Source organism: Gorilla gorilla, chromosome 21, assembly GCF_029281585.2.
Source record: "Gorilla gorilla gorilla isolate KB3781 chromosome 21, NHGRI_mGorGor1-v2.1_pri, whole genome shotgun sequence".
NCBI classification, from domain to species: domain Eukaryota; kingdom Metazoa; phylum Chordata; class Mammalia; order Primates; family Hominidae; genus Gorilla; species Gorilla gorilla.
Genome location: NC_073245.2, coordinates 30,353,964 through 30,365,664, shown reverse-complemented (window position 1 = coordinate 30,365,664; position 11,701 = coordinate 30,353,964). Strand labels below are relative to the sequence as shown.

Sequence of the window (11,701 nt, the reverse complement as noted above, 5' to 3'; positions counted from 1 at the left end):
AGTCTCCCATTCCTCTCCCCTTCTCTCTTTCCTTCTCTCTCTCCCCCCTCCTTCAATCTCCCCCCACTCTTCTCCCTGCTCTTACTCTCCCCCCACTCCCCACAGGCCAACGTGTGTTATTTTATTTGTCTAGAGAGAGCCTATTTGTTCAGTGATGTGTGGCCTCCTGGTCGCCTGCTTTAATGGGGGACGCGGAGGCTTGGTTTCTGTGAGCATTAGCATACAGCTGCGGGCTCTGTGCCCCTGCCGGCGCTCACTTTATCCCAGCCTTATCATCACTTCTTCTTTCAACCAGAAAACAATCAACAGCTCCTCGCACTCGGCGACTTTCGAGCCCTGCTCCCTGCTTCTTGGCTAACACTGGCTCACTCAGATGCGCACCCTCTCTCTCTCTCTCTCCCTCTCTCCTCTCTCTCTCTCTCTCCCTCTTGAAAGGGTAAATATTGATTGGCTGGCTTTACATTTTATGCTCCATGCCATATTTCCTTCCCTCCCTCACTTCATCGTTGATTTTTCTCTTGCCCTCCTGTGATGTTTGAGTGTAATAAAACCATAATAAGCCATTTTTGGAAAGGCGGTGGTTACACTCTTTATTAAAAACTGACATCTGTCGGGAGAGCAATTAGAGGCATCAGAAGGCGGGGTTGTTGCATGTGATTTGGGGGAATAAAACTTTGGAAAATTAACGTTGGTATTTTCTGATTAATATTCTTTGCTTAAAACTGTAGAATTCCAAGATCAGGCTTACAGCCCAAGATGTCCCCAGCTCAGCAGCAAGTGCTGAAATATGTAGAGACGCCAAGCATTCAATCCACTTACGGAATTCATGCCTTGTGCAAGCCAAGTCCAAACATTGGTCTGTTTCAAGCTCTTCCTTTTGCCAGGCTTTATCTTCACCGTTATTTTCCCAAAGCCCTTAGAATAGTCAATTGCAAGTTATAACCAACAACTCTTGAATTCCTCTTTTATTCATAGGCAACTTGTTCAGTGATAAAGTTTTCAAGTCTGAACAGATATGCTAAGATTCTTAGATTCAGGAAATTATTTAGCATCTATGCTAAATAGCCTGTAAATTACCCACTTTCTAAGTGTGAGATAAGGATTAAAATAATGTCACCCAATATACTTTGTACACTAAAATATATTCTAGATATTTTCAAGTCTGCTGTGATACTTATGGAGTACCAACACTCCTTTTTCAAAAGGCAGCAAAGGAAAACTTACTGTCACATTTATGCATGATTTGGTATTAAGGTTGACATTGTCATTTGGGGTCACTTTTATGTGACTGGAGGCTTTTTAATGCAATACTTCGTCACAGAAGTCATAACTGTTGATCCTCTGAGATTGTTCTGTTAATCTGCATCCAAGGGTCCCAGGACCTGTCACAGAAACTTACTCCTTTTGCTTATGAGTTTGACCCAGGTCCTTTCAGGGGAATGGGACAGGGGAGGAGGGTTGCTTGAGCTGACTCATTCACCAGCCCCTGAAATATGGTTCCACGTGTGCTGAGTCTGAATTCTGAAGAGTGGACCAGTAGCAATTGTTCCCCATTTAAGTGACACAGTGTGTACCGTATGGCCAATGCTGGACCCTCCCCCCAGTGATCCATGCATTTGTGGAAAACGCGCATGTGAAGGAATTAGGAGCATTTATTGCTTGCTTTTGCCTGCCTTGGGAAAATCAAGAGTCGAGTATTCTGGAACAATTTTATTTTGCAGAAATATCAATATCAAATAACTATGCAGTTCCAACAAGTTGGCAGTTTGCAGCAGAGAGTTTGATAATGTGTACACAATGCTGTAATGCCAGCTCTGACTTTCCTTCTAATAGTTGTGTATCCCTTATCTTGTGCCAACTTTTGCTCAACATTTACATAAAATACAACACATGAAGAAAAAACTGGAATTGTTCACAAAACCAGTTTTAAGCCCTGCTGTGAAAAATTGTGTCACACTGTCTACTGAGAGACCCAATAAATGAGCACAATCTTATGTGTTGTTCCCCCTCATTCCTGAATCCATGCAGTTAGTTACTAGTGGGCAATTAATTTGCTTTATTTGTAAGAAAAAGGGTTTCTGATCCACATTAGAGTTGACATGTACTAGGGACCCCTTCACCCCGCCCCCCCCAATGCAAAGCAACAGTGCTAAGGATCAAAGAAAATGAACTTAGATGAACTTCCCATTACGTTACCATGTTCTAATCTAAAACCTATGTGTGAACCCCTTGAGCACCCAACTTTTCTGTGACTTTATGCTCCTCATCTGCAATTTGAAACAGAAATACAGCCTCCTCCTTTCCAAAGGTCATGTAAGCTTTCCTACACAATCACTGCTTCTTATGTTGGACTATAGATTTAATTTCTCATCATCTGTTTACTAATTTTCCATTCTGGGCACATTTTCTTTTTTATCACCCACAAGTACTGCTGGGTAAACATGTGAAGAACTAACAAGACTGGCAGCGGAAGTTTCCAGGAAATCAAACAGAATCACACCCAAGGTAAAAACAAGTTTTACACAGTATGATCTCATTTTATTGCTGAAATGGATTATTCTGCACAGGAACATGCCTGGGATTTGTAAAGCGAGCCTGCCCCAGAAGAGAGGTACACAGCCGTGTGCCACCTACTGGGATGATAGAAAACTACAGGCATAAGTCAGGGAAGGAAAGGAATGAACAAAACCACCAGGGGCTGGCTTCGCTGTCAAACCAGGCTGCAGAGAACTTTTCTATTTCTACAGAGCGCGTTTCCAGGAACTAAATAAATGAAAACCATAAAGGGGAGACCCTGCCTACAACTAAATGATGCCTGGCCACGCGTACATGGGCAGGTGGTAGCGGTTATAGTGTAGGTAGTCAAGAGTGCTTCTCTCCACCAGGGTTTTGTAGATGGATTCCTCAAAAACTCTTTTGAGGTATTGCCTGGGCTTCTCAGTCGGGTTGATTTCCTCATCTTCTATTTGATGGGCTAACTGCTCTATGGAAGGAAGATCTTCCTCCTGTAAAACACAGTAAGAGGCCAGATACAGAAATTAATTGGACCCTGCACAGTTGTAACGGCAGTTTCGTGAGAATGAAAACGACAGTAGTCAGCTCTGCAAGGATGGTCATTTTTTTTCTAGCTTTTGAAAATTTATGTTTAATTGTGGCAAAGTATACACGACATGTCTTATTTTAATAATTTTTAGGTGTACAGTTCAGTGGCATGAAGTACATTCACATTGCTGTGTAACCCTCACCACTGTCCATCTCCAGGACTTTCTCATCTTCGTCAACTGAAACGCTGTCTCCATTAAACACCAGCTCCGTACCCTCCCATCCTCCAGGCCCTGGAAACCACCTCTGTCTCTATGAATGTGACTACGCAGGCATCTCATATGAGTGGAACCCTGTAGTACTTTTTTTTGTGACTGGCTCATATCACTTAGCATAATTTTCTCAAGAGTCATCCAGGTTAGTCATTTCAAGCCCTTCATTTTCAGATAAAAATCATCTGTAGATCATAATTGTTTTGTTGTTGTTGTTGTTGTTTTGTTTGTTTTTTGCTTTTTGAGACGGAATTTCGCTGTTGTTGCCCAGGCTGGAGTGCAGTGGCATGATCTCGGCTCACTGCAACCTCCGCCTACCAGGTTCAAACTATTCTCCTGCCTCAGCCTCCCAAGTAGCTGGGACTACAGGCATGGCCCACCATGCCTGGCTAATTTTGTATATTTAGTAGGGACAGGGTCTCTCCATGTTGGTCAGGCTGATTTTGAACTCCCGACCTCAGGTGATCCGCCCACCTCGGCCTCCCAAAGTGCTGGGATTACAGGCATGAGCCACCACGCCCTGCCTCTGTTTTAAAAATAAAAAAATTTAAAAATAAAAAAAAGGAGTGATTAAACCTTTTTACTTGAAAGGTCCTATATGAAAAGTTTTCTGGGTTATAATTCCCAAGAAATGGGATTTTAAAACCTTAGAATAAATTCACAATCAAGTCAAATTTTATTGATATATTTAAAAAGGTAGGGCTCAGAAAGAATAAAGTTGTTTGAAGCTGAGAATCTTATGCTGCACATAGGTACAGTGTGGTAGAGATTTTCCTAACATTTCATTATAAAAATTTTCAGAGACAAGTTGAAGAATTGTCCAGTGAACACCTGCACACCTGCACCTGGACTCCACAGTTAACATCTGCTATATTTGCTTCACCACTGCATATCTGCCCTCCAGAGTAGGGTACTTCTAGAAAGCACATCCCCCAGGGTTGAGCTGGGTGCTTTCCAAACACTGTGATTCTTGAACATCACCCTAGATCAAGAGTCTGTGGACTCTGATGGTACATTTATTTCAACTTCCAATAATTCCTTCTGTTTTGAATAGAAAAGGCAATTACTTGCAGGGTTTTGTTGGATTATTAACTTACTCGTGATAAGAGCTTATAGATAGGAAAACAGACTCAAGCTATATGGAGGCATAAAGTCATTGCCACTTGGCTAAGCAAGACACAATGGGGTGCTGGAGATTATGCACACATTGGAAAGAGCAGTCAGTGAGGGTTGCAGGAATTCAGATTTAAACTAGAGCAATAAAGGCAGTGATAGGGAAAAAGCAACTGATTCTCACAACTAAGTACTGGAGGTGCTGAAAACTTTGGGTGCCACCAGTAAGGCCTCGTGGATATATTCTGCAATGTCTATGAGGTTGGCTCTTCCTTAATTTTTCTGGAGAATTGTATCAAACCAACCAAAAACAATTACCTTACTAAAATTATACAAGATTTTGAGCTCATATTGTATGCTGCTGTTCTGACACTGGGTTAAATAGCGTAAAACCACTTTTAAAGTTTATTTCAGGCAAATATTGCTCTAGATTATAAACAGATTTTTGGGCACTTGCCTCTTGAAGGATGACCTCTCATACTGTGATCATCTTCTTTCACAGTGCGACCACCTCCCCTCACAGTATGACCATTCCTCTCAGTGTGATCACTTCCCCTTAGTGTGCCCACCTCCCCTCAGTGTGACCACCTCCCCTTAGTGTGACCACCTCCCCTCAGTGTGACCATCTCCCCTCACAGTGTGACCACCTCTGCTCACAGTGTCACTACCTCCCCTCAGTGTGACCACCTCCCCTGTGTGGTCACCTCCCCTCTCACAGTGTCACTACCTCCCCTCAGTGTGACCACCTCCCCTGTGTGGTCACCTCCCCTCTCACAGTGTGCCCACCTCCCCTCACAGTGTGACCACCTCCCCTTACAGTGTGACCACCTCCTCTGACACAGTCTGACCACCTCCCCTCTCAGTGTGACCACATCCCCTCACAGTGTGATTACTTTTTCTCTCACAGTGTGACCACCTCCCCTGTGTGGTCACCTCCCCTCTCACAGTGTGCCCACCTCCCCTCACAGTGTGACCACCTCCCCTTACAGTGTGACCACCTCCTCTGACACAGTCTGACCACCTCCCCTCTCACAGTGTGCCCACCTCCCCTCACAGTGTGCCCACCTCCCCTCACAGTGTGACCACCTCCCCTCTCACAGTGTGCCCACCTCCCCTGACACAGTGTGCCCACCTCCCCTGACACAGTGTGCCCACCTCCCCTCTCAGCGTGACCACCTCCCTTTCACAGTATGATGATTACTTTTTCTCTCACAGTGTGACCACCTCCCCTTATGCAGTGTGACCACTTTTTCTCTCAGTGTGACCACCTCCCCTCAGTGTGACCATCTCCCTTCACACAGTATGACCACCCCTTCCTCCCCTCATTACCCTTATGAATTCAACTTCTTTAGATTCCACATGTAAGTGAGATCATGCAGTATTTACCTTTCTGTACCTGATTTTTTTTTTTTTTTTTTTGAGACAAGGTCTCACTCTGTCACCCAGACTGGAGTGCAGTGGTACGATCTTGGCTCACCACAACCTCTGCCTCCTGGGTGCAAGCAATTCTCCTGCCTCAGCCTCCTGAGTAGCTGGGATTACAGGTGCATACCACTACTGCCTGGCTAATTTTTGTATTTTTAGTACAGACGAGGTTTCACCATGTTGGCGAGGCTGCTCTTGAACTCCTGACCTCAAATGATCTACCTGCCTCAGCCTCCCAAAGTGCTGGGACTACAGGCCACCGTGCCCGGCCGTACCTGAATTATTATACTTAGCATAATGTCCTCCAGGTTCATCCATGTTGTTGAAAATGACAGAACAGAACTTCCTTTTTTTTAAGGCTGAATAGTATTCCATTGTGCATATATACCATAATTTCTTTATCCATCTGTTGATGAACACTTAGGTTCATTTCATGTCCTGGCTATTTTGAATAAGCTGCAATAAGCATAGGAATGTAGATATTTCTTTGATACACTGATTTCATTTCTTTTGGATACATACCCAAAAGTGAGATTGCTGGATCATATGTAATTCTATTTTTAGTTTTCAGAGGAACCTCCATACTGTTTTCCAAAATGGCGGAACCAATCTATATTACCACCAACAGTGAACAAGAATTCCCTTTTCTCCACATCCTTGCCAACCTTTTATCTATAACAGCCATACTAACAACGGTGAGGTGGTAGCTCACTGCGGTTTTAATTTCCATTTCCCTGATGATTCATGAGGTTGATCCTTTTTTAAATATATCTTTTGGTCACAGTAAGTCCTCGTAGCTTCCTGGAAACTGTTAACTTTAAGTGAGATGACATATAACAAAACCAATTTTACCATAGGCTAATTGATAAGAACAAGAGTGAAGTTCTGACAGCATATTTCTGGTCACAAAAACATCACCAAACTTCTAAATAAAGATCAAAAAACACTTCTAATATTAAATCCTAAAATAATTGTGGGCTATAATACATTTAAGAAAGATTAACATAAACAAGTAAGGTAATTATTTACCGAATTATTTCAGTTCCGGGTGGTAGGTTGCTGAAGCCTATCCCGGCAGCTCAGGGCACAAAGCAGGAACCCATGAACAGGACCCCTCCCATCACAGGGTACATTTCCATCCACACCTGCACCCACACTCACGCACACTGGGACCATTTAGACATGCCAATTAACCTTCTGTGTCTGGCTCTTTTCACTTAGCATAGTGTTTTGTTTTTTTCCGATCTTTGAACTCCAGTGTACCTGGTGAAAACCCACAATGCACACAGACATGGGCAGAACATGCAAACTCCACAGACAGTGGCCCGGGAATGACTGTTTTCCTCATCAATGTTACAACGAAAGGATGTTATTCAAGGACCTACCGTATGTCTTCTTTTGAGAAGTGTCTATTCAGGTCCTTTGCTTATGTTTATATCAGGTCATTTGTTTTCCTGTTAGTGAGTTGTTTCCTGTTAGTTAGTGAGTTAGTGAGTTATATAGTTGCCTATATATTTTGGATATTAGCCAAAATTGGATATCATACATCAAATCAGATGTATGATTTGCAAATATTTTCTCCCAGTCTGTGGGCTGTCTCTTCACTCTGTTGTTTTCTTTGCTGTGCAGAAGCTTTTAAATTTGATGTAGACCCACTTGTCTGTTTTTGCTTTTGTTGCCTGTGCTTTTGGTGTCACATCCAAAAAAATCCTTTCTGAGACCAACGTCAAGAACTATTTCTCCTATGTTCTCTTCTAGAAGTTTTACAGTTTCCGGTCTTATGTTTAAGTCTTCACTCCATTTTGAATTGATTTTTGTGTAAGGGCTGAGAGAAGAGTCCAATTTCATTCTTCTACATGTGGAATGTTCCCATTTTCCCAATACCATTTATTGGAGGGACTGTCCTTTCCCCATTGTGTGTTCTTGGCACTTTTGTCAAAAATCAATTGACTGTAAATGTGTAGGTTTATTTATGACTCTCTATCCTGTCCCACTGGTACATTTATCTGTTTTTATGGCAGTACCATGCTGATATGGTTTGGCTCTGTGTCCCCACCCAAATTTCATTTCGACTTGTAATCCCCACGTGTCTGTCGAAAGACAGAGGTGTTTGGATCATGGGGGCGAACTATGCTGAGAACTATGCTGTCCTCATGATAGTGGGTGTTCTCATGATAGTGGGTGTTCTCATGATAGTGGGTGTTCTCGTGATAGTGGGTGTTCTCATGATAGTGGGTGTTCTCATGATAGTGGGGTGAACTATGCTGAGAACTATGCTGGTCTCATGATAGTGAGTGAGTTCTCATGAGATCTGATGGTTATAAGTGTTTGGAAGTTCCTCCTTTGCTCTTCTCATGCTCCTGCCACCTTGAGAAGAAGGTGCTTGCTTCCCCTTCCACCATGATTGTAAGTTTCCTGAGGCTTCCCCGGCCATATGGAACTGTGAGTCAATTAAACCTCTTTCCTTCATAAATTACCCAGTCTCAGGGAAGTTCTTTATAACAGTGTGAAAATGGACTAATACACATGCTGTTTTGATTACTATGGTTTTGAAATATATTTTGAAATCAGGTAGTGTTATGCCTTCCGTTTTTTTTTCCTCAAGATTGTATTGGCTATTTGTGGGTCTTTTGTGGTTCCATATGATTTTTAAGATTGACTTTTCTATTTCTGTGAAAAATGACATTGGCATTTTGATAGGAATTGCATTGAATCTGCAGATTGCTTTGGTTAGTATGGACATTTTAATAATATGAATTCTTCTAATCCATGAACACATGATATCTTTCCATTTATTTGTGTTGGCTTCAATTTTTTTCATCAATGTTTTATAGCTCTCAGTATAGAGATCTTTTAACTCATTGGTTAAAAATTCCTAAATATTTTTTTTGATGCTCTGTAAATGGAATTCTTTCTTAATTTCTTTTTCAGATAGTTTGTTAGTGTATATAAACATTATTTTTTTTTTCGAGACAGAGTCTCCCTCAGACTGGCGTACAGTGGCATGATCTCGGCTCACTGCAACCTCTGCCTCCTGGGTTCAAGAGATTCTCCTCCCTCAGCCTCCTGAGTAGCTGGGATTACAGGCACTTGCCACCACATCTGGCTAATTTTTTGTATTTTTAGTAGAGATGGGGTTTCACCATGTTGGCCAGGCTGGTCTTGAACTCCCAACCTCAGGTGATCTGCCCGCCTTGGCCTCTCAAGGTGCTGGGATTACAGGTGTGAGCCACCATGCCTAGCCAACACTACTGACTTTTGTATGTTGGTTTTGTATCCTGCAACTTTACTGAACTCACTTATCAGTTCCAACAGTTTTTTGGTGGAGTCTTTAAGGATTTTATGTGTATAAGATCATGTCATCAGCAAACAGAGACAATTTCACCTCTTCCTTTCGTAGTTGGATGTGTTTATTTCTTCTTTTTCCCTGATTGCTCTGGCTAGGAATTCTGATCCTATGTTTAATAGAAGTGGCAAGAGTAGGCATCCTTGTCTTGTTCCTGATCTTAGAGGAAAAGCTTTCAACTTTTCACCACTGAGAATGACGTTAGCTGTGGGCTTGTCATATACGGCCTTTATTGTGTTCAGGAACATTCCTTTTATACCTAATTGTTTAGAGGTTTTTTTATTTTCAATCATGAAAGGATGCAAATTTTGTCAAATGCTTTCTCTGCCTTCTAGCATAATGTTTTGAGGTTCATGTGCTTTGTATCAGTACCTCATTTCTCTTCATGGCCGAATACTGTTCCATTGCATGGCTAGACCACATTTGTTTATCCATTGATATGTTGATGGACATTTGGGTTGTTTCCTCCTTCTGGCTGTTCTATACAGTGCTGCTTTGAATGTTCTTGTACAAGCAATCATTAGAATACCTCATTCAATTCTTTGTTTGTTTGTTTGTTTTGTTTTTTTGAGATGGAGTCTTGTTCTGTCACCCAGGTTGGAGTGCAGTGGTGTGATCTCGGCTCATTGCAACATCCACCTCCTGGGTTCAAGCGATTCTCCTGCCTCAGCCTCCCGAGTAGCTGGGACTACTGGTGCGCACTACCACGTCCGGCTAATTTTTGTATTTTTAGTAGAGATGTGGTTTCACCACGTTGGCCAGGCTGGTCTTGAACTCCTGACCTCAGATGATCTGCCCACCTCAGCCTCCCACAGTACTGGGATTACAGGTGTGAACCACCACGTCTGGCCTCAATTCTTTTGGATATATATTTAGAAGTGCAGTTGCTGAGTCATATGGTAATTCTGTGTGTAACTTTTTGAGGAACCATCAAAACATTTTCTATAGCAGGTGTAATTTTATGTTCCCACCAGCAATTCAGTTCCCATTTTCCCCATATCTTCACTATTTCCCCCCTTGTTTTGTATTATAGCCATGCTAGTGGCTGTAAAGTGGTATTTCATTATGGTTCTGATTTGCATTTCCCTAATAATTGATGATGCTGAACATATTTTCATGTAAATAGGTTTACTTCTGGACTCTGAATTTTAGTCCATTGATCTATATATCTATTCTCATGCAAGTACCACACTATCTTGGTTACTGTTGCTTTGTAGTAAGAAAATGTGAGTTCTTCAACTTTGTTCTTTTTTTCCTCCAAGATAATTTTGGCTATTTGGAGTCCCTTCCATTTCCATAGGAACTTAGGACTTGCATTTCTTTTTAAAAATGCCCTTGGAATTTTGACAGGATTGTACTGAACTGTAGATTGTTTTGGGTGGTATTGCCATCCTAACAATATAAAGTCTTCAAATGCATGAACACAGATGTTGTCCCATTTATTTAGGTAGTCATTCACTTCTTTCAAAAATGTTTTGTAGTTTTCATTGTATAAGCCTTGCACTATTTTGGTTAAATTTGTTCCCAAGTATTTTATTCTTTTTAATGCTATTATAATAATTATAATTGTTTTCTTCATTTCATTTTCAAATTATTAACTGCTAATATGGTCTGGATGTTTTGTTCCCTTCAACTCTCATGCTGGAATGTGATCCCCAATGCTGGAAGTGGGACCTGGAGGAGGTGTTTGGGTCTTAGGGAGGATCCCTCATGAATGGCTTGCTGCTGTCCTCGTGGTAATGAGTGAGTTCTCACTCTGAGTTCATGCCAGATCTGGTTGTTTAAAAGAGCTTGGCACCACTTCCCTCTCTCTTTTGCTCCCTGTCTTGCCATGTGATACACTGTCTCCCCCTTCACCTTCCATCATGACTGGAAATTTCCTGAGGCCCTCACCAGAACCAGATGTCAGTACATGTACTTCATGTGCAGCCTGCAGAACCATGAGCCAAATCTCTTTTCTTTATAAACTACCCAGTCTCAGGTGATCTTCTAAAGCAATGCAAACAGATTAATACAACTGATAATGTAGACAATGGATTATTGTGTGTTGGTTTCATATTCTGCAACTTTGCTGATTTCATTTATTAGCTCTAATAGTTATTTTGTGGATTCTTTAGGACCACATCACCTGAGAATGGAGATAGTTTCACTTCTTCCTTTCCAGTGTGGATGTCTTTTATATCTTTTTCTTGCCTGATTGCTCTGGCTAGAACTTCCAAAACCATGCTGAATATAAGTGGTGAAAGCAGGCATCCTTGTCTTATTCCAGATCTCAGGGATAAGAATTCAGGTTTCAGTAATTCATTACTGAGTGTAATGTTATCTGTGGGTTTTTCATAAACATCCTTTGTCAGATTGGAGACATTCCCTTCTACTGACAGTTTGTTTTTTTTTTTTTTAGTGTTTTTACCATAAGAATGTATTTGATTTTGTCAAATGCTTTTTCTGCACCAATTGAGATGATAGTATTTTTTCCCCTTTGTTCTTTTTTTTTTTTTTGATA

The 11,701-nt window shown here is 41.6% G+C and overlaps 1 protein-coding gene across 11 annotated transcripts in view; it reads right to left on the bottom strand.

The window, feature by feature from the left end:
• Positions 1–2,498: 2,498 nt before the first annotated feature.
• Positions 2,499–11,701, bottom strand: part of CFAP61 (cilia and flagella associated protein 61) — a 306,901-nt gene continuing 297,698 nt past the window's right edge. For 5 of the 11 annotated variants that reach the window (XM_055373502.2, XM_063702320.1, XM_063702314.1 and 2 more), the window contains one exon: positions 2,520–3,005. In XM_055373502.2, the coding sequence (XP_055229477.2) occupies positions 2,805–3,005 (201 nt within the window). In that variant the 3' untranslated portion in view covers positions 2,520–2,804. Of the gene's footprint in view, positions 3,006–11,701 lie in introns of all 11 variants that reach the window. The other 6 variants (XM_063702312.1, XM_063702315.1, XM_019017258.4 and 3 more) reach the window with 2 other exon arrangements.